The sequence below is a fragment of the Rutidosis leptorrhynchoides genome, chromosome 3 (genome assembly GCF_046630445.1).
Source record: "Rutidosis leptorrhynchoides isolate AG116_Rl617_1_P2 chromosome 3, CSIRO_AGI_Rlap_v1, whole genome shotgun sequence".
Classification (NCBI taxonomy): Eukaryota; Viridiplantae; Streptophyta; class Magnoliopsida; order Asterales; family Asteraceae; genus Rutidosis; species Rutidosis leptorrhynchoides.
In genome coordinates this window covers 208,100,961-208,124,721 of record NC_092335.1, presented here as the reverse complement: position 1 = coordinate 208,124,721, position 23,761 = coordinate 208,100,961, and the positions used below count along the sequence as shown (strand labels likewise).

General features: G+C 34.7%; 1 protein-coding gene across 1 annotated transcript; it reads left to right on the top strand.

The window, feature by feature from the left end:
- The first annotated feature begins 7,404 nt into the window (after nt 1-7,404).
- LOC139897181 (homeobox-leucine zipper protein ANTHOCYANINLESS 2-like) lies at nt 7,405-13,435 on the top strand. The gene is made up of 9 exons (XM_071879854.1): nt 7,405-7,923; nt 8,013-8,257; nt 8,336-8,453; nt 8,540-9,208; nt 9,300-9,401; nt 9,491-9,697; nt 11,056-11,230; nt 11,741-12,108; nt 12,773-13,435. Exons 1-9 carry the CDS (start codon nt 7,765-7,767, stop codon nt 13,139-13,141), a joined length of 2,412 nt encoding a protein of 803 aa, XP_071735955.1. The 5' UTR covers nt 7,405-7,764; the 3' UTR covers nt 13,142-13,435.
- The last annotated feature ends 10,326 nt before the right edge of the window (nt 13,436-23,761 follow it).

The following is a 23,761-nucleotide window of genomic DNA, read 5'->3' as shown; positions in this document are numbered from 1 at the left end:
CCGGATGCTTTAGTACTTCGAAATTTATATCATGTCCGAAGGAGGATCCCGGAATGATAGGGGATATTCTTATATGTATCTAGTTAATGTCGGTTACCAGGTGTTCACCATATGAATGATTATTTTGTCTCTATGCATGGGACGTATATTTATGAGAACTGGAAATGAAATTCTTGTGGTCTATTAAAATGATGGAAATAAATGATTATGATAAACTAATGAACTCACCAACCTTTTGGTTGACACTTTAAAGCATGTTTATTCTCAGGTGTTAAAGAAATCTTTCGCTGTGCATTTGCTCATTTTAAAGATATTACTTGGAGTCTTTCATAGCATATTTCGAAGAACGTTGCATTCGAGTCATTGAGTTCATCAAAGATTATTATTAAATCAATTTATAGTTGGATAGTGGATATTATGAAATGGTATGCATGCCTGTCAATTTTCGATGTAAAGAAAGTTTGTCTTTTAAAAACGAATGCAATGTTTGTAAAATGTATCATATAGAGGTCAAATACCTTGCAATGTAATCAACTATTGTGAATCGTTTATAATGTATATGAACGGGTCCTTTCAGATAGGGTATATGATATGCATGTCATTGGAAAGCTAGAGAAAAATTAAGAACTTTTCATTTAGATATCGAATGGTTTCGATGAACGGATTAGAAGTTATAGTCAACTGAATTTTAGTATTATTGTTAAAATGATTATTATTACTATCGTCGTTATTATTTTAATAGAAATATCATTGTTATTATAAAATATCATTATTACTATTATGTTAGTATTATCATTTTATCATAATACCATTTTTAGTAAATATAAATATTGTTATAGAATAATAATAATTATTATTACAAAATAATACAACTTTTACTTATTATTATTATGATCAATATTATTTTATCAAATAAATAGGGGATACAAAGATATTTTTCACCACGCGTAATATAATTACATTAATAATACTTACCACTATAGTTTTACGATATTAAGTGAACTTTATAAATTTTACTACTTAAGATATATAAAAGTATATATTATATATAAACGTTAATATAAATTTTTATTAATAAATGACTTTTATTATTATAAAATCTAATAAATATATTTAAATATATAAAACGACTATAGTTAAGTTATATAATAAACACGTATAAATTTTAGAAGTCTTTTTGGGTCAAGTTGACTTTTGTTGACTTTTGCATATTAGTCTCGAGCATTAGGATTGTGGGACACTATGACTTGACCAAAAATTGTTAGACAAATATTGACCAACATATAAATATATATAATTAATATAGGTTCGTGAATCCGAGGCCAACCTTGCACTTGTTAAATGACGTTATATGTATTTTTACTACGAAATACAGTATGGTGAGTTTCATTTGCTCCCTTTTATATATATTTTTGGGACTGAGAATACATGCGCTGTTTTTATAAATGTTTTATGAAATAGGCACAAGTACTAAAACTAATTCTACGTGGGTTTAAACCAGAAATATACCCTTAGCTTGGTAACATTAAACTACTTGTCTATGTACGGTAGGCGCGAATCCTAAAGATAGATCTATTGGGCCTGACAAACCCCATCCTGACTATGGGATGCTTTAGTACTTCGAGGTTATTTTAAACACACCTGATCTGGTGTACTTCAGAGGGTTAAACATGAACGTTAAGGCTTGTTACCGGGTGCCTACAACTTATTGAATACTTTTATACACTTGCGAGTGTACATATATTTATAAACGAAAATCTTGTGGTCTATTAATATATTGAAATGATTGTTATGATAAACCTATGAACTCACCAACCTTTTGGTTGACACTTTAAAGCATGTTTATTCTCAGGTATTAAAGAAATCTTCCGCTGTGCATTAGCTCATTTTAAGGATATTACTTGGAGTCATTCATGGCATATTTTGAAAGACGTTGCATTCGAGTCATTGAGTTCATCAAGATTATTATTATGTCAATTATAGTTGGATGTATTATCAAATGGTGTGCATGCCGTCAACTTTCGTTGTAAAGAAAGTTTGTCTTTTAAAAACGAATGCAATGTTTGTAAAATGTATCATATAGAGGTCAAATACCTCGCGATGTAATCAACTATTGTGAATCGTTTATAATATATATGAACGGGTCCTTTCAATATGGTTCAACCTGAAGGTTTTGTTGATCCAAAATATCCTAAAAAGGTATGCAAGTTAAAGAAGTCAATCTACGGATTGAAACAAGCATCTAGAATGTGGAATCATCGTTTTAATGAGGAGGCCGAGAAATTTGGCTTCATTAAAAATGGTGATGAAGCTTGTGTATATAAGAAAGCTAGTGGGAGTACTATCATGTTCCTTGTACTATATGTGGATGATATATTGTTATTTGGAAATGATATTCCGGCAATGGAAGGTGTTAAAACTTGGCTTAGTAAATGCTTCTCCATTAAGGATCTTGGAGAAGCATAATACGTTTTGGGGATTGGGATCTACAGGAATAGATCCAAGAAACTGATAGGTTTGAATCAAAGTACATACATTGAAAAGGTCTTGAAAAGGTTCAAGATGGAGAACTCTAAGAGTGGTTTTGTACCCATTCAAAGAGGAACGCCTCTCAGTTCATCTCAGTGTCCTACCACGAAAGATGGACAAGAGAGAATGAAGAGAGTGCCGTATGCATCTGCTATTGGGTCAATCATGTATGAAATGATATGCACTAGACCGGATGTGTCATGCGCCCTAAGCTTGACAAGTAGATACCAGAATAACCCAGGAAACAATCATTGGATTGCGGTTAAAAGTATATTGAAATACCTTAGGAGAACTAAGGATATATTTCTAATATATGGATCTGATGAGGAGGAACTCGCTGTAAAAGGTTACGTGGACGCGAGTTTCCAAACTGATCGAGATGATTCTCGATCACAATCCGGTTATGTCTTCACGTTAAATGGAGGTGCGGTCTCTTGGAAGAGTTCAAAACAGGATGTTGTTGCCTGATCCACTACAGAGTCGGAGTACATTGCCGCCTCATTGGCAGCTCAGGAAGCTGCATGGATGAAGAAATTCATTGACAACTTAGGAGTAGTCCCTTCCATTCAGGACCCTCTTGAGATCTTTTGTGATAACGAGGGTGCGATTGCTCAAATCAAGGAACCTCGTGCTCACCAAAAGACCCGTCACATTGAGCGGAGATTCAACTACATAAGGGATGAAGTTAAAAAGGGAAAGATATGTATTCGCAAAGTTCACACAGATCTTAACATAGCGGATCCACTCACAAAGCTCTTACATGGATCAAAACATGCAGGACATGTTTGTGCTTTAGGGCTTCGATATTCTTGTGATTGGTCATGATCTGTTTTAAGTATTGTAACGGAACGAAATTGTTCAAACTCATTAATATAATTATGGTATTAATTTATTTTGAGTTATGTTCCTATTTTGCATATTTTATCCATGAATAAGTAATTATTCTAAATTCCGTAGTCGATCACATTTGTGGGAACAAGTGTGAGGTTTAGACTATTATGAACTTGGATTGGTATACATTCACGGGATGAATGTGGGGCAAGGTTGCAACCAAGGTTCATAGATATTTGTGAGATACAAATATTGGAAGACCCGCCCTCAAGATTTACTCAATGGAGCCTTTGTGGTTGATCACATGTAATCTTGAGTAAAGGAAAATGTCATTGTATCCTCTGACCTGAGATGCATATTGGGTTCGGATATTTGCCATGTATTGTGCCTTGATTCTTTCCTTCGCTATTCTGAAATATGGTAGTTCATAAGGAAGAGCTCAGGTATAATGCAAGGCATATATTTAGGACGTATGTAGTCAAGATGGAATTTGTCCCTCTTATTCGTTGAGAGTCAGATGTCAAAGGCCTGATAAAGTTAAATCTAGAAGAGAGTGATCACTCTGTATCTCTTGGATATAACATGACATTTAGGACAAAAGGAAATAATGAAAGATTCACCTATTCATATTCGAGATGGGAACTCGAAAGGGATGATGTTATTGAATGGCCCAAAGTCATAACATATTGGGGGTGATGGACGGTCGTTAGGTGGTATCCGTCACTTGCATTAATTTCTTATGTTTCTCGTGCAAGTGGGAGATTGAAAGTTTTTCGTATGCTCGAGAGACATATTAAATTAATGTGGCTAATATGTTATGATCCAAGTCGGGTCATACCCAATAACAAGCTTACCGACACCTTAAACGTATTCGATCTTAACGATTGGTTCATTAAACAAATACGCGACACTTGGATTTTAGAAAATCGGATTTCTAAAATGTTATCACTTGAGATAAATTACTTGGATAATTTATACATTAAGGAATTAATTATTTAAAGGTTTAAATAATTAACTTGTGTTATATTTTATAAAAGGTTTATAAGATATATATATGTTACTAAACTATACTTAAGTTTTATACAAGTTTATATATGTAAATACAAGTTTATATATATAATTCTTGTTATAAAATAAGTAAGTTAGTGGCAGATTTTGGGACTCCAAGAGAGCATCTCATGCTTGCCTTTGTTGCTCCCTATATACACAAGTCCTTAGGAAAATGTCCACTCTTGTACCAAGACTTTGACTCACTCTCTCAAGTGCATAACTAGAGATTCAAAACAAGAAAAACAAGCAGAAAAATTCTGCTACTGCAGCTGAAAAAACGTGGCCTTTTTCACTCAAGAAAGGTTTTTTTAATTTTGTTTTGCAAGCTCTATTCAAGTATCATTCAAATCCTAACTAAAGGCAAGGGTGTGGGGATTATTGCTTGGGGTATTACTTGCTTGAGGCTTCAAGTTAGAAGCTCATTTTGCATCATCTTCATCATCATTTCTGCTGTCCAAATTCAGCTCACTACTCATAATTGAGGAGGTATAATCTTCTTCTTTTACTTGTTTTATATGTAAGCATGATTTCATGACTTGATATTAATATGGAATTTAACAAAATGGCTTTGCAAACATACTTGTTCTATTAATGCTTCCGCTTGTATTAACTATCTTAAAATTGGTTTTATGATTGTGTAAACTACATGAACATGTTGTTTTGAAACTTGTTAAATTCCATCAGATCATAGTGTGTATGTTACCACTATCTGCAATACATAGGTCTTTACCATTTAATTGATGTTGTATTTCAGCAGGATTCATACTAAAACTTCAAATAAGATAAGCAAATAATGAGTTATATTTTAGCAAGATAATCAAATTATATTACCTGCAAACAAGTTACAATCTGACGTACATAAAAGATAACACTTAATAAACATATGCGTTATGGTCTAAAACCATTTATTTATGAGTGATACATAACAAGCTAGGCATCTTAGAAAATTCAAACCATTCAAGTCTCAAGGTAGCTCAGGATTAATTTAATCAAGATTTTTCAACAGATTCACTCTCGTTTTCTTTTCTTTTGGGACTTATTTGTAGAGATAAACAAGATGTTCATGTATTCAATAAATACTAGACTGATGATCCACGTTACCAGATCATTAATAAGAATCTCCGGGATTCTTATAAGAGCGTCTACTAACATCTTCAATTTTATTCTTTCATGGATCACCGTTATTTCTTGATAATTAATATCGTATCCATCTTTGAGTATTTTCCATAATACACTTGGATCTTCGATCATATAATATGTAGATTCTAAGGACTCGTCAATATGTTTGCTAAGAAAAATACTTGCTATTGCTTTCTCTTGTTTGGAACAATTGTTATTTTCATTCAGGGTTTCTAAAATACCGATTGATTCGAGATATTTTTCTACATTCATAACCCATGTTAAGTAGTCGTTCCCACTTGATTCTAAATGAGCAAATTTAAGCCTTTTCAAATTCGACATTTTCTATTATCAAAAAGATGAACAACATAAATTATAATCATAATCAACTTCTATTCATAGACAAATAATAAAATGAAATTAGAATCATTTTAAATTCATAAGTAGCAAACAACAGAATAATGGCATGATTACAAATGATAAAACCACAAGAGCAGGATAGAATATAGGTTCACTCGGTGGTATATTAGCAACAATGATGATAGTTAGTATGACCAATACAATAGAAAAAATCATCCTTGTGTGAATCATCTTTACTAAAAAAAAAAACTTTTTGAGAGTGGTAATATGAGAAAATAAAGATTGATTTGTGAAAATATAAAAATGGAGAAGTTTATTTTATATTTGAAAAATATAGTCGTTGTAACGTCGTCAGTTGACGTTAACAACCTTTATGTATATATGACCGTTGTAACGTCGTTAGTTGACGTTAACGACTGTTATGTACTCGTTGTATTAATAATAATTTTAATAAAAGAATTTTATTAGTACAAATACGATTATTATAAATACAGTTAGCATAAATACGTTTAGTATAAATACGAAGATTAAGAGAATAAACATATTATGCATAAATAATAAATTTTAAGAATAAACATTAGTACGCATGAAATAAATAATGATTAATTGCATAAGTAATCATAAATGTTAGATAATATAAATATAAATGTTAGTGAAGTTAATAAGAGTTAGATTACAGAAATATAATTCAGGCGGTATAACCGACTATATATAACTTAAATAACATAAATATAAATGTTAGTGAAGTTAATAAAAGTTAGATTACATAAATATAATTCAGGAGGTATAACAGACCATATATAATTTAAATAACATAAATATAAATGTTAGTGAAGTTAATAAAAGTTAGATTACAAAAATATAATTTTACTTATGATGATAATAATATTTACGTTACTAATAAATATTAGAAGATATCGATAAAGAATTTCTTACCTTGATTAGTGACTTGTGCTTGCTTAGATAAACCTTGATTATACGGAGCACTTCGTGCTGATAACGTGTTATGATTTAGGAGTTTATAACTACTTTTAGTAATGTATTCACTAATTAGAGAATAATAGAAAGAAGAGAGAAAGAGAGAGTATATGTATAAGTAAATATATATATTATTTTAAGTACATCTTCTGCAAACTACATCTTCATATATTTATAGTACAATATAAATCACTGTATGATTAGGTAGGAAATTTGTAGCCACAAAATTTGTCAGACATTATTGACTTTCATAACAAATATATCAATATCAATTCCTTATATAAGAAAAGACTTTATGAAAGGAGAAATCAGAGAGATCTTGTGAAAAGAGTGAAAGGTCAACCAACCGACCCTTTTTTTACTGTAAAACTTTTTTCTGATTATATTTTACTCCACACACATATATCCAAGTTTTCAAGGCTCCACACACATTATCTCTTCTTTCTTCTTCAAATCCATTTCCACACCTCCCTCTCTCACACCTAGTCACCTATACGTACACACTATTCCTATCATTCTCCAAAATTAAAAAAAAAAAAAAAAAAAAAAAAAACTTTTTGGTTTTCTATAATTTATCTCCATCTCTTTAGCTCAGGATCCAAAACCGGAAAGTCAAGCATGCAGATAGCTCTTTTCTTGTACAAACTTTTAGGGTTTCATCTTAACACTTTTTAAATACCTACAAAATAACTATAGAGGCACATACCCATTATTAGTCTATGTGTGTGTGACAAAGAGTACTCATTTTCCCTTTTGTTCATTTAATGCTTCAAAAACCAATCTTTTGTTCATATAAAAAAATTGATCATGTTTTGAGGGATTTTGAGTAATGGGTATTGAAAAAGTTTGAATCTTTGATAAGTTAGATTGTGGGTTTTTGAGATAAGCTGTAATCTAATGAGTTATGGGGGTTTTCTTGATAACGGCCACGGCGGCGACGGTGGTGGTGGTGGTGCTAGAATCGTCGCCGACATTTCTTATAATACGCGCGGTGGTGTTATGTCTCAACCACTTTCTAAATCCATGTTTTCTTCCCCAGGCCTCTCACTTGCTCTTGTAATAATACTTATATAATTTTATATAACTTTTCTATTTTATAATCTCAACCATAAACCCCAAGTTTATAATTTTGTTTTTATTTTTAGCAAACGACGATGGAGGGTGGTGGTGGTGGGGTTGGTGAGATGGGTAGAATGCCGGAAAGTTATGAGGCCGGCGGAGGTGGTGGCGGCGTTAGGCGGAGCCGTGAAGAGGAACATGAGAGTAGATCTGGTAGTGATAACTTGGACGGTGTTGGCTCCGGTGATGATCCCGACGGTGACGACGGAAAACCACCGAAAAAGAAAAGATACCACCGTCATACTCCTCAGCAAATTCAAGAACTTGAAGCGTAAAGATTTTATCTATTTTTTATTTTTTCTAATTTTAATGGAAAAAAGTTCTTATTTTTATTGTTGGGTTTATTTAGATTGTTTAAAGAGTGTCCTCATCCAGATGAAAAACAAAGATTGGAGCTTAGTAGAAGATTATGTTTAGAGAATAGACAGGTTAAGTTTTGGTTCCAAAATCGTCGTACCCAGATGAAAGTAAGTTCAAATTTTGAATTCTTTGATCTTTATAATGAAAAAAGATTTAAGCTTTATGTTAAATGTATGATTTTTATGCTTGTTAGACACAATTAGAGCGACATGAGAATTCAATTCTTAGGCAAGAAAACGATAAGTATCGAGCAGAAAACATGGCGATTCGAGAGGCAATGAGGAACCCAATGTGCACGAATTGTGGTGGTCCCGCTATGATTGGTGATATCTCTTTAGAAGAACAGCATCTTAGGATTGAAAATGCTAGACTTAAAGATGAATTAGATCGTGTTTGTGCAATAGCCGGAAAATTTTTAGGACACCCGGTTTCTTCCATGGTTCCTTCGATGCCAAACTCGAGTTTAGAACTTGGTGTTGGTGTGAATCATTTCACAACTAATTCAGGAATGCCATTGGGTCCACCGGATTATGGTGTTGGGATTTCTAGTGCTTCATCGGTTGTAATGTCGTCAGGAGCGAGTAATCATGTGACAAGGATTGATAATTCTTATGAGCGATCGATGTATCTCGAGCTGGCTTTGGCTGCTATGAACGAGTTGGTCAAATTAGTCGAAACCGATGAGCCGCTTTGGATGCAACCCGTAGATGGGGGTTGTGAAATTATGAACGAACATGAGTATTCTCGAATTATTACTCCGTGTATCGGGCTTAAGCCAAATGATTATGTTCGTGAGGCCTCAAGGGAGACGGGAATGGTGATCAGTAATGGTTTGGCTCTCGTTGAAACACTTATGGATGCGGTAATTATACCTTTATTATGGTTTAACAATTAATGATTACATTTTTTTGTATATTATGTTCTAATTAATCGTCTATATTTAATGTTTATAGAACAAATGGGCGGAAATGTTTTCATGTATGGTTGCTAGAACCTCAACAACAGATGTGATTTCAGTTGGTATGGGAGGAACAAGAAGTGGTGCACTACAATTGGTAAACTTTTGTTAAAAATATGTATTCTTGATTTGTGTTTTGATTTTTACAACCGTTATTTATTGATTATTATTTGAATTTATATCTAGATGCACGCGGAGTTACAAGTCCTTTCCCCATTGGTCCCGGTTCGGGAAGTCAGTTTCCTTCGGTATTGCAAGCAACACGCAGAGGGAGTGTGGGCCGTGGTTGACGTATCAATTGATTCAATCCGAGAAAATACATCGGCCTATTCAAGTTGCCGAAGGCTTCCTTCTGGTTTCGTTGTTCAAGATATGCCTAATGGCTACTGCAAGGTAATACATTAGTCCACTTTTGACTTTTAAAAATTTGAGTCATACATTAATGTTTTTAATATTTTTTGCTTGCAATGTTTCTTAATATATATGAATATCTAAAGATCAATGTGATTCTTGTTCCTTTTTGATAACTACAACCATTCTTCTTGTTCCTTTTTGTTAGGCTTAAAGTACAAGTTTGGTTAATGATCACATAGATATGTCTACAACTTTAAGTGCATATTGTATAACTCTATTTGAACTATTTAATATCTTGAGTCTTTTTTTTTTATGTTTAGGCACAAATGCACGACTAAATTACTTGGAACTTATTTGAGATGTAGGAATGCTCACCTAAATTACAATTTTAGATGTAGAATGTACTACTTTAGATACACAATGTACATATTCTTTTCTGAGCCTTTTGCAATATGTGTGATTTCTTCTTATTTCGTGGCTAATCCCATGAATTACTACAATAAAAATCGATGAATGTGGTCGAGAAACACTCTCAACAACATGAACCTAGATTTACAACTTGATAAGCATATAGTACAACTCCTTCCCGAACTTCTTGATTTGCGTGACGTCCATTTCGTCTAGTGACTAATCACATAAATTTGGCTTACCCTCATCTACAAGATTCATTTCCATATGAATTTTATAAGACGAAAAAGAACCTTCTCAAATCCTATTTTATTCATCTTAGATGCTGTTTTTGACTTATCAAAGCATTTGTACTCCTTAAATTAAACATACAAAATCAGATTCAATTAATTTTATATCATTTCCTATAATTTTTATTATAATATTGAATAGAAGCATCTAACTACTCGATTTTCTATGCCTTGAGACACATTTATTATTCAAATATCCTTGATCCCGATCACTTTTAGTAGTTAAAATATCCTCGTTTGTATAAAACATTTGTCTTGATGGTTCTATTCCGGTTTATCTGATTTTTTTTCCATTTCTTACTCAATCCTCTTTGACCATTATCATGTCATCTTCACCATATTTTATTGCGTAAATTCTAGTAATAATGATAATTTAAATGATTAGTATTAGCTGGTTTAGGAGAATTGATAGTAAGGTTTCTATGCATATATTATGTCTGCCATCGAGCATGTTTCCAATATTTGTCTTCTACTCTTGATTAAATTATTTGAGCTTTAATTATTATTATTATTTATTATTTTATTCTTACTGAAAATATCCCTAACTTTGAATTATTTGTTTCCCTCGGCTCTCTTTTTAGAGTCGAATAATTTACTGAACATACATAAATAAAAATATCCCTTCCTTAAATTTTTGACATAGGAATACATTTTTCGGTTTACTTTGTTGGGATCTGATTGATTGATTGTATGTTGAAGGTTACGTGGGTGGAACATGCGGAATACGATGAACGTTTGGTGCATGAGCTTTACAGGCCGTTGATTCGTGCTGGAATGGGGTTCGGTGCACATCGATGGGTGGCCACCCTTCAACGCCAATGTCAATGTCTAGCCATGCTCATGTCTTCCGCTGTACCTTCCGGAGATCACACAAGTATGTTTACATGTTTACCTTCGGCACGAATCTTACATTTTCAAAGGTGTTAAATACGTTTGCATTTATCTATTATCCATTTAATAAAAAATAAACATAAATAAAACATACTTATAATTTAAAAATAAAACATGGATGCGCTTGTTTTTTTTTTTTGTTTTTTTTTTTTTTTTTTTGGAAAGCAAACTTGCACACTTATTACACGAATATGTACAATAATTCACGAATATGTCCACAACGGGACTTGAATCCTCAACCTCATGATTGAAAGGGTATCGTCTAGGCCAATGGCCCTTTGGTATAAGCTTTTAAATATACATAAGAACCGTTAAAATGAATTGTAACATAAGTGTCATCATTTTTTGTCTAAACTTATGTAAAATAATGCATCACACATTTAATGTGTAAACAATAATGTATCCTTTTAACTACAATAATTTGTAGTGGTGAAGGTACAACTTTTCATGGGTAAGCTACAATCGTTAATTCAAATGTTAATTTGTTATGCAGCGATAACACCTGGCGGAAGGAAGAGCATGTTAAAATTAGCACAACGAATGACAAATAACTTTTGTGCGGGGGTTTGTGCGTCGACAATATACAAATGGAACAAACTTTGTGCAAGTAATATCGATGAAAACGTACGAGCCATGACCCGGCAAAGTGTGGATGACCCGGGTGAGCCACCGGGCATCGTTTTAAGCGCTGCTACTTCAGTTTGGTTGCCTGTTTCTCCTCGACGACTGTTTGATTTTCTTCGTAATGAACAACTAAGAAGCGAATGGGACATTTTATCGAATGGTAGACCCATGCAAGAAATGGCTCATACACCTAAGGGCCCCGATCTCGGCAACCGCGTTTCACTTCTTCGTGCCGGGGTAAACTTTCTTAATTCCCTTAAGTTTGATATATTTTCTATAATTGTATGATTTTTTGCACATATAGAAAAATGGTAATATGAGAAAAGGACATGGGCAAAAGGGTAATTTGAGATGTAAGGGGTCTATTTCAGATCTAACGTACAGACTCAACATTATTATAAAAAGCTTTTGTTCATGTAAATTTTCATCTGAAATAAAAATCTACAAAGTCAAAACATACACACACACTGCATGTGAGAGGGGACAGTAGAGACCTTTCTAGGTTCAGGCCGTACGTCACCGTTTTGGTTTTTGGGAATTTTCCAAAGCAGTTGACTCAGTTGGACAGCGACCACACAATGATCCTTTTTTCCTCTTTTTTTAATCACTAATATTTACAAAGTACTTATTTTTAGTTAAGGTGCAAGTATAACTTTTTTGTGTTTTTGTTTATTTTGTTATTATTATAATGTAAAAGGACCACTCATGTTTTGACATGTGGGGACAAGTTTTATTTTTATATAAAAATTAACATTGGATTAAAGGGTATTCTAGTCATTTTACATGTGAGGACAGCTTATGCATATAATTGAACTCGGGTACTGGATCCTTAAAATATGTACTGTAGAACATAGGAACTACTGTATTTTTTTTTATGTAATTAACACTAATTTTATTGCAGGCAATGAATGATACCCAAAGCAGTATGTTGATCCTCCAAGAAACATGTACTGATGCGTCAGGATCACTGATAGTGTATGCTCCAGTCGATATTCCCGCCATGCATGTGGTGATGAACGGCGGTGATTCTGCTTACGTGGCACTTTTGCCGTCAGGGTTTGCTATAGTCCCGGATGGGCCTGGTAATGGTGGTGGGTCCCAGACAGATAATGGTGGTTGGTCCGTTGGATCTTTATTGACTATTGCATTTCAGATTCTTGTTGATAGTCTTCCAACCGGTAAGCTTACCGTGGAGTCGGTGGAGACAGTTAATAATTTGATATCATGTACGGTTCAAAAGATCAGAGGGGCTCTTTCTTCTGACAGCTAAATTATTGTTTTTTAGGGTTTTTTGGGGCGAAATTATTGGGTATGATTGATAAAGATTTGTCATATGTAATAATTTTCGCTGTGGTGTGTTATGGCGGTGAAATGTGGAAGATTGGATTTTTGTAAAGAATTTTTGGAACGAGTCAAGAACGAACCGTGCTTGTGAACCGTTGCTTTGCTGTATGTACAGAAAAGTGAAGCTGTTGGTTCGGGTATTGACTCGGTCAATTGTTCGGGTCTTGTTGGATTAAGGTGTAATCAGAGAGGAATTCAGTTTTTTTTTTTTTTTTTTTTTTTTTTTGTGATATTTTTTGGTAATACTCATTAGTTTTTGGTATTTAGAATTTGTGGCTAATCTTTATTTGTGGTGGTGATGTTTAGTTTACTGATAAAACCCATTTTTATTGTTTTTTTACTGGCAAAATAGAATTTTATAAAAAAAAAACCTCATTAGCAACTAAGGCGTTAGGGAGAGAAAACTATACAGTTACAAAGGCTTTATGAGCCAATCGTTTGAACTAACATTAACTTTTCTTGTATAGCACAACCATCTAAAGGAAAATTTTTGAATAAAATCAAATAAGAGGGCTTCTTCATCATTTGCGACCCGAACAATTTATCATTTCGGAATCTACAAATGTGCCATAAAAAGATGCAATTATGCAATACACCCTGTCTTTTGCGCTGGAAGGGGCATGCCACTCCTCGAACCACTCGATCCACTCTAACCAAGAGCCAAACTCCCGCACATCAATAATATCAATCCAAATTCGCCAAAGGTCCCGGGCTAAAGTACACTCGAATAACAAATGGTGTAATGATTCGACTCTATAATCGCATTTAGACAATTAGACAAGTAGGCAGTCTGCAACTCTCCGAATAAAAACATTGATCTTTCTAGAGATCATTTTCTAAGGATCATTTTGAACCACCTCGTGACTAAATCCGACTAAGGCAAAAAGAGTTGGTCTAGAGCAGCTCGAGTTCTACATACAGCGAATGACCTATCATTAATCAAACCCCACACGCATCGGTCCTCTCCACCAGACAAAACAATCTGATCCAACTCATTCTCCGGCACCTGAACCAGGCCCAAGTTACGAGGGCCGATCTCATGCCTGGCCCAATCCCAGGGCCATCCATTATCCAGAACTCGTGCGGCTATACAACACTCTGGATTAGAAGCTAAGTGACAAAGTCTAGAGTATTTTGCACTCAATATACCACCACCTTACCAATTATCATGCCAAAATCGGGTTGACCTCCCATTACCCACATTTACACGTAGAACATTGATAGGAATGATTTGTTGAAGCTTCATCATTAAAACACTTGCACAATCGACGCCCACGTGGAGGAACCATTTCGAATACTCCCGTCAATACCTCCATTCGAACCGTATATCGCACGAATACTCTTACACCAAAATGAATCGGGGTATGAAAAAAACCTCCAAATCCACTTTAATAATAGAGCATAATTGAATGCGCGGATGCTACCAATATTAAGTCTGCCTTGGTCAAAAGAAGCCAAGGCTTGATCCCAGCGAATCTAATGCATTTTCTTGTTATTTGACATCGAACCCTAAAAGAAGCTTGCACGTAAACCTTCAAGAGCATTAACCCTCGTTTTTCAGGCATTTAAAAGGGGAAAAATAAATGTCTAACGAACTCAAAACTGACTTGACGAGAGTGAGACGACCCCTATAAAAAGAAGGCTCGCCTTCCAAGCTGACAACTTCTTTACGAACTTATCTTCCAATGTATTCCAGTTCATTATACGTTTCATGGACACTCCTATGGGAAGACCTAGATAAGTAAATAGAAAAGAACCTTTAGCACATCCTGCAAAAGAAGTAAAGTTAGTTAAATCTAAATCCGACACACCAATACCGAAAAGGGATGACTTGGCTACGTTAACTGCGAGGCCTGATGAAGCATGAAATCATCCGAGGGTGTGAAGAATACAATCCAGTTATGGCCGCACCCGATAGATGGAGACCCATTCGGAGACAATAATTGCATCATCGGCATAAAGTAGATGCTAGATAACCATAGACGGAGACCCTATGGCTGCACCCAATAAATGACCCATCGACACCTCTTTAATGATAAGAAGATGTAACCCTTACATGATTGTCATACTCCCAAATAGGGCCGGGGGTAAATATAACTTCACAATATCACAACGCAAGTATATATAAGCGAGAACGACTCTAAATGAGACGTTTTAATAAAACAATATTTATTTGCAGCGGAAACGTAATAATGTTTTACATAATGAAATCCATATGTAAATAACAAATGTTTAACAAATGATATGTTCTAAATATGTGGACTCCAATGCATCAGATAGCAAGCAACATAGGGCAGCACGTAAGCTAATCTTCACATGAGACAAACATGCTTAAAATGTCAACACAATGGTTGAGTGAACATCATAGGTTTATATAACCAATAAGTTTTTAGACCACAAGATTTAGTTCAAAATATCAAAATATCAATATGCCATGAGTTATAATATCGAGCTAAAAATAAACCCCTGACACTGCGCGTGTGTCGGTAATCATTATTATGTACCGCCTTGACGATCGGTCAACTGGTAGAGACGTCACTCTCAATAGACCTACTCACAATAATTAAGCTTGCAACATTTCAATTCCAGCAATTAACGATATTATGGTGGGGATTTTCATGTAAGAATACAAATTAACAAAAGTTTCATGAAGTTGCATATCTGAAACATCCCAACCCGTATTTATCACGAGTAATTTTTTTTTTTAAAGTAAATGAAACATTAACGCCCATCTAAATGGTTACATAACATGAAACGTTCCATTCAACCCATCAAAACAATGTCACAAGTTTAATGTTTACAAATAAGGCACAAAGGCCCTTAAACAAATGTAATACAAGTTCGACCCGTTAAAAATGATAGTTTTAATCCAAACAATACTCGAGCATGGTTTGGTGCTAAACTACCCAAAACACTAGACCGACTTCGAAAGTTTCAACAAGCATCCAACAAGGGGTAACTAGTGTCCAATAACCCCCTTCCCCTTCTCCGCACCTGCATCTATAAAGATAAACAATGAGAGGGGTAAGCTAATGCTTAGTGAGTGCAACAATTATACGATTACATATACAACCTACTTACTTGCAATCACTTACACATTTACCGCATACATGCTAGCAATATAAATAAACATACCATCACAAGTTTAATATCTAAACCTTCGACCACACAGGCTAGCATAACGATAGCATATAACTTGAACAATATAATATGCTACATCACAACACACAACCATGGTTAACCAATCGTACAAAGGAATGGTACTCGAATCTCCCATCGGTGTTCATAACAACCGTTAGAGTACTTAACACGTCGTACACTAACCCCACGGGTGGTATCTTAACCCGTCGATACTTCACCCCGGGTGGTGTCTTAACACGCCGACACTTCACCCGTTACATCTCTTGGAGTGGCATCTTAACACGTCGATGATTCACTCCCGAGTGGTGTCTTAACACGTCGACACTTCACTCGCCACGTGAGAAGTGGTGTCTTAACACGTCGACACTTTACAACCCATGCCCCACAAATAAATACATTATATATGCACGCATATACTTATTCCACTCACCTTATCGCCTTTGGTGGACTAGGAATCAAGCTCGCAACCTTCAATGCAATGCACCTATCACATTATGCATTTAATTAACATACAATCTAATGGGCTAACCACCAACACTTAACTCTTTAGCACTTAATGACCTAAATGCACTTAAATGACTTACATCCACCAAAACCGCCCATTAATGACCATGACTCATCATAAATCACTAAAAGCTAGTGATTAGAGTCTACTAACACCAACTAACACAATTGATGGGTATTTCCTACCCATTTGACCCATTTAAACTCTTAGACTTACAAGTTTAGTCAAACTTAACCCATTAACAATTCTTTCATCATTTTACAAGTGTAATAGTGACTAGCAACACCATTTAACACTTACAACCTCAATTTATATGATCGAACCCTAGATTATAGCTATTACGGTTTCCTTTCATCAATATAACCCAAGTTCACCCACTAAGTCTCCAAATGGGTCTTACAAGTCTCAAATGGCCAAACCCTAGCCATAATTTAACTAAGACTCAAAATACGGAGTTAATACTTACCAACACTATCCACTCGTAGCTAAGAACGAGGAGAACAACTTTACTTCTTGCTCCAAAGCTCAAATCTCAAATCTTCACTCTCAAATCTCACTTTGAAATCAAATAGGTTTTATGTTTTGAGAGGAAATAGAGAAAGAAAATGGAAAAGAAATGAATAAGAATGGATAAGTGGTTGAGATTTAATGTCCCAATCAGATCCACACGTAAAAAGACGAAATTACCCTTAGACCACCCCTTTTAAAAACAATTTTCGGAACCAGTTTGCCCAGAAGGTCGCGGCGCGACCCCCAAATGCCGCGGCGCGGCAATGCACATAAAATTTGATCTGTTTTAAACCCCTCCTGGATTTGGTTTGTGCTTAATGTCGCAGCGCGACTAGGGCCATCGCGGCGCGGCGAAAGGCTGCACCTGATCAGCTCGACGACTTTAAACTAATTATCTATATACGTGACTTTTGCGCTTCGTTCACGCTTCCCAACACATCTAATCTTCACCATAAGGCCTCACTCGACATGGTACACTCCTAAACCATGTGTACACTCGTACACACACCCATTTACATGCGTAATATATATATATATATATATATATATATATATATATATATATATATATATATATATATATATATATATATATATATATATATATATATATATATATATATATATATCGTACACATCGAATTAACACTTTATTTCATTTCATCACATAAACGAACGAGTTATAATCGTACTAACGACTAAATAGGTACCTTTAGACATGTACGGGGGAAACGAGATGTTACAACTCTCCCCCACTTAGATCGGAGCGCGTCCTCACGATCCAAGCCGCATGACAAGCCGGAAAATAAACCAAGACAAACTCTTCGGGCTCCCACGTAAACTCGGAAAGCTTTCGATGTCGCCATTGCACCTTGTAAGTTCTAACTTCTTTGTTACGCAACAATTTAACCTTTTCATCAAGTATGGCTATTGGTTCTTCAACGTACTCTAGCTTATTATTCAACGCAATCTCATCTAATGGCACCCAAGTCGAGTCATCCGCAAGACACCTACGGAGATGGGAAACATGAAACGTGTTATGGATCCCCACAAGCTCTTCGGGCAACTCTAGTCTGTAAGCGACCTCACTAACACATGCCAAAACCTTGAAAGGACCAATAAACCTAGGAGCTAACTTTCCTCGTTTTCGAAACCGAATAACACCCTTCCATGGCGAAACTTTAAGCATCAGCATGTCACCTTCTTGAAACTCGATCGGTCGCCTTCCTTTATCGGCATAAGATTTTTGTCTATCTTGCGCCACCTTAAGTCGAGCCCAAATCATCTCAATCTTACTATTCGTCTCTAGGACCAAATCGGTACTCCCGATTTCTCGTTGACCCACTTCACCTCAACAAATAGGAGTTCGACATCTACGCCCATAAAGCATCTCATAAGGTGGCATTCCAATACTAGTGTGGTAACTATTATTGTATGCGAATTCCACCAATGGTAAGTGCTCATCCCAACTACCGCCGAAATCAATAACACATGCCCTTAACATATCCTCCAACGTTTGATTTGTACGCTCGGTTTGACCGTCCGTTTGAGGATGATACGTCGTGCTCATTTTCAATTGAGTACCCATATCTTCATGAAACTTATTCCAAAATCGAGACGTGAAACGAGTATCTCGATCTTAAACAATAGATATAGGAACCCCATGTCTCGATATCACCTCCTTGATAAACAACTTGGACAAAGTCTCCGACGATATCGTTTCCCGAATGGGAAGGAACAAAGCACTCTTTGTCAATCTATCAACTATCACCCAAATCGTATCAAATTGGGTTCTCGCCGTCTTTGGAAACTTAGTAATGAAGTCCATGGTAATGTGCTCCCACTTCCATTTCGGGACTTCCAATGGTTGTAACTTACCGTACGGCTTTTGGTGTTCGGCTTTAACTTGCAAACACGTGACGCATTGTTCAACATACTTAACAACATCACGTTTCATTCCGGGCCACCAATACTCTTTCTTCAAATCATAGTACATCTTCGTTGCACCCGGATGAATGGAATACTTTGACTTATGTGCTTCATCAAGTAGCACTTGTCGGTAGCCGCCCATCTTAGGCACCCACACTCTTTCTTGAAAAGACAACAAACCATGCGGGCCTAAGGTAATGGACTCCGTTTGCCCCACGATTCGTTCCTCATGTTTATTGTTAATAAAAGCTTCAATTTGAATCTCACCGAGCTTCACAAGAAAATCGTTAGTAATGGTCAAGCGTAACGATCCTACTCGTATTGCCGGATGTTGACTCTTTCGACTTAACGCATCCGCGACCACATTCGCCTTACCTGGATGATAAAGTATTTCACAATCATAATCCTTTACCACATCCATCCATCTACGTTGATGATAATTCAAATCTCGTTGATTAAAGAGATGTTTTGTGACGATCGCTCCAAATCCATATGGACGAACACGTCATTCATCGATTTCATTGCGAGGTATTTGACCTCTATATGATACGTTTTGTAAACATTGCATTCTTTTGAAAAGGCACACCATAAATAAATATTTAAATCAAAGGTTTTCGACAGCTGATGATTTCTACATATAGACAATCACCATAAATAATAGTTTACAATAGTACTTACGTTGACAATGCAGTCAAATAAGATACATGGTGATGATTTGGTGAATGCAACGTTTCCTTGAAAAATATGCCATGTAAGACTCCATGCACATAGCTTGTCTAACATATAATCAAACAGCGGAAGACTTCTAGAAAACCTGAGAATAAACATGCTAACAAGTGTCAACACAAAGGTTGGTGAGTTCATAGTTTTAATGTATCGTATAATCTGTATATAAAGGTGGATCACAAGATTTCAGTTGTTTCATCCGAAACGTTTATCAAAATATTCTACAAAATTGAGCACCCTGGTAACTAAGCTTTAACGTCTATAATAAGTACCCCTGTTTTAACATACATGCAACCAACATGTACAATACACGCAAACCAACGTGTACAATACACGCAAACCAACGTGTACTAAACTCAAATAGCATACATCTGTTTTATAGTTCAGGCTAGGGTTTCTATACCTGGAACAGACGGGGATGTCAAGCCCTATGGATCCATATACAACTACTCGCGCCCACCAGTTCTTATAACTGGCAGTTACTAGTTACCAAAGCTAAGGGATTTTCGGTTCAAACTCGGTGTAGAATTTAGTATGTACTTGTATCCATTGCGTTTAAAATAAAGTGCATGTATTCTCAGCCCAAAAATATAGATTGCAAAAGCAATTAAAAAGGGAGCAAATGAAACTCACGCATATAAATATTGTAAAACAGTTAATAAAGCATTTGCATGTATTCTCAGCCCAAAAACGTAAAGAGTAAAAAGGGAGCAAATGAACTCACCTTAGCAGCACATAAGGTCATTCATTGAAATGTGACCGAAACTCGGAATGCAAATTAATCGTAGATCTCAACGTATCAATATTGAGATTCAATATTGCAGGAAAGGTACGTAGACGCAACGGAGATGATAAACACTAGTTTGACCTCACGAGCATACCCTCGAACATTACCCATCACCTCCATAGCTATAACCCATAATTTCCTTAGCCCTATCCTTCTCATAAAACCCGTTTCGAAATAGCTCGCTCATGACATCGTCGTAATATTTTATGTATAATACTCAATAATATCACTCATAATACTAATATTAATAAGATTAATAATATTACTAATTTCTATAATAATAATAATAATATAAATATAAACAACAGAGGGAGTAATATGTAGTCGTGCATGTGTGTGTTTAATATACGAAGTAAAAAGGCTTTTTATAGCACATGACCAATCCATCCATCCCATGCGATCGCATGGGATGTGTATGGTTTTAGCATGCGATCGCATGCTCATCTAAAACAGCTGGTATCCACTTCCATTTCTTACCGACACTTATTTCATATGTAATATAGATTTATATATTATTTAATATATAATATATTTAATCTTTAGAGTTAATTAAATATTATATTATATTTACGTGCGTAGTAAAAATGTAATTTTTGTTCAAATGACTCGTACGTTGTCACTCGACTCATGTACCACTTTCGGTTTTTCAAGCGCACTTTCATACGTTTAGAAAACTATCTTTTTACGTTATGCGACGTGTACCCTTATCAATAATTTGACTTACTTATCAAAAAAATTACCTTATAATAAATGTAACTTATAAAATTGAGCGTTGTGGTCATTTGCTTCTATAAATCAGTGACTCGTTGTTTGTCAAAATATATTAATTTAAATCAGGACGTTTTATGACTAAGTTAAAATATATATATATTTTTATTTAGAATCGTAAATTTATACGTAATATATATGTTTGAAATATTTATCTAATGATATAAAGATAAAGTTTAAAGTTGTTTGAAAATTTTCGGGTCGTTACAGTACCTACCCGTTAAAGAAATTTCGTCCCGAAATTTGATTGTGGTCGTCATGGCTAATCATAAAAATGTTTTTATGACGAATATTAGTTGGTATATAGAGTTTTATCACTTTTGAGTAATATAGATAAAACGATTCGATTACTTGAAGAGTACGAGTGAAGCTATCCTAAAAGGAATGAAATGAGAACTAAAGTTTTGTCTTAACTTTTGACGTTGTCTTGGTTGGATTCCGAAATTCAAGGGATTTAAAGAAAATCTTCTAAATCTAAAAGATTTGATTCTTCGGCGAATAAGGAAATTAGGATCTCTCTAATTAAATGCGGAGATCTGCCTTGATTTCTCTATGAAATATTTCATTATAAATTAACTTCTTCCGGTTTGTCACTTTTACCATTCCTATACTTAATTCTCAAATTCAAAAGATTGTGAAAATACTTAATCCAGTTCTGATCCTTGTCCTTATCCTTACTATCGCAACAATCATTCTCCTTTTCCAACTTCCACCAGAGGAATTTGCTTACTTCTACTTTGCTCTTGGGGTTATAGTGCTTTTAATTCTCTCGTGTCGTTATGTTGCAATAAACATTGATATTTACGGTTTGTAATTTATACGTTGTTATCGGGTTTTATATCTCCCCTTATATTTCAATGTCCCTACTTCTATCTTTTATAATCATTGTCATCCATAGTTAATACTCCCTCATATTTGCTACGATTTATACTCCAATTTCTATTTCGGAGCTTTGTCCCTTCGTTTCTTCTTCTTGCGATTAAGCATCTCTTGTAATGGCCCAGAATTCGTGTATACAAATTTTGGAATGAACATTGTTAATGTTCTAGGAAGGAAATGGTAATGGCACGATTTTGATTTGTTAAATTACCAGAATACCCTGGAAAAGACCGAATCATCAAGAAATATTTTCTTGATATTTTAGAGATTAAATAGAATACAAAAGTCGTATAACATGGCACATAATAATGTTATGATCTGTGAATCATCATGTTTCATTTGGAAACTCAGCATGACTTACTGTAATATAATCACGTTGATCAAGTGTCATTATATTATATTAACTCATGCTTCAGTTCCCAACGCTTCTTCAAAAACATTCATAATTTAAACTCGAAGGTTTCAGAATTTAGAAACTAAAATAGTTTCTTTTATGATGTAATACAGATAGCGTGAAGAGGTAAATGATTTCAGATAAGGATAGTTATGAAAATATCTTCAGAAATATCGAGGATATTTATAATGAAAGATACGATGATATCTTAGAATTTCTAATATCAAAAGATGATAAAGAAGATTTGTCCGTAAATGTTTAGAGTCAGGAGTAAGGTATTTGTTAATGACTTCAGCAGATACTGAATCATTTGGATTCTTTGAAGACAGGTTTATTCTTTGTGATTTATCCACAGCCTCCTTCATACTTTGCTCAATCCGTTTTCCAGTTCCAAACCTTCTCTTTTTCTGAGCTTTGCCAACACACTATTCTTTATCATCAAACTTTTGGCTGTTAAGGTCGTTTACAGTTTTTGCTGATTCATTAGCATTCAAAGTTATCATAACCGAATCTTCGTTTATCAATCCGAGGTATTTTCAAAAGTTTGAAGAGTTTGTATGAAGATTGTAATTGTCAAGATACATATGATGTTCTAGAATTTTGAACGATACAATTTTTTTTCTGGGTTTATGAATAGAAGTGATGTTCTAGCACAGTTTTGAAGTCAAAGTATAACATTTGAAAGATGTAAGAATCTAAGAGTGATGTTTTCTGTTAAATCTTGGCTTGGATTCTGATTTTTTAAAATCAGAATATGTAATCAAATTTGGATGCGAATAGTTATTTTGATTTCTATGAAAGAATGTATCTCGTTGTGAAAGTAGTGGGTATAGTTGATGATTTGCTTAATCAAAATCGAACATATTAATTGTGACTTTATATATATCTCGGGTATTACCTACCCGTT

What these genes read in the sequence shown, in the direction of transcription:
- LOC139897181 (XM_071879854.1), top strand. Translation starts at nt 7,765, where the DNA reads ATGAGTTATGGGGGTTTTCTTGATAACGGCCACGGCGGCGACGGTGGT. An exon ending in CAGGCCTCTCACTTGCTCTT is followed by an intron (nt 7,924 to 8,012) that starts GTAATAATACTT and finishes TTTTATTTTTAG; the next exon opens with CAAACGACGATGGAGGGTGG. An exon ending in CAAATTCAAGAACTTGAAGC is followed by an intron (nt 8,258 to 8,335) that starts GTAAAGATTTTA and finishes GGGTTTATTTAG; the next exon opens with ATTGTTTAAAGAGTGTCCTC.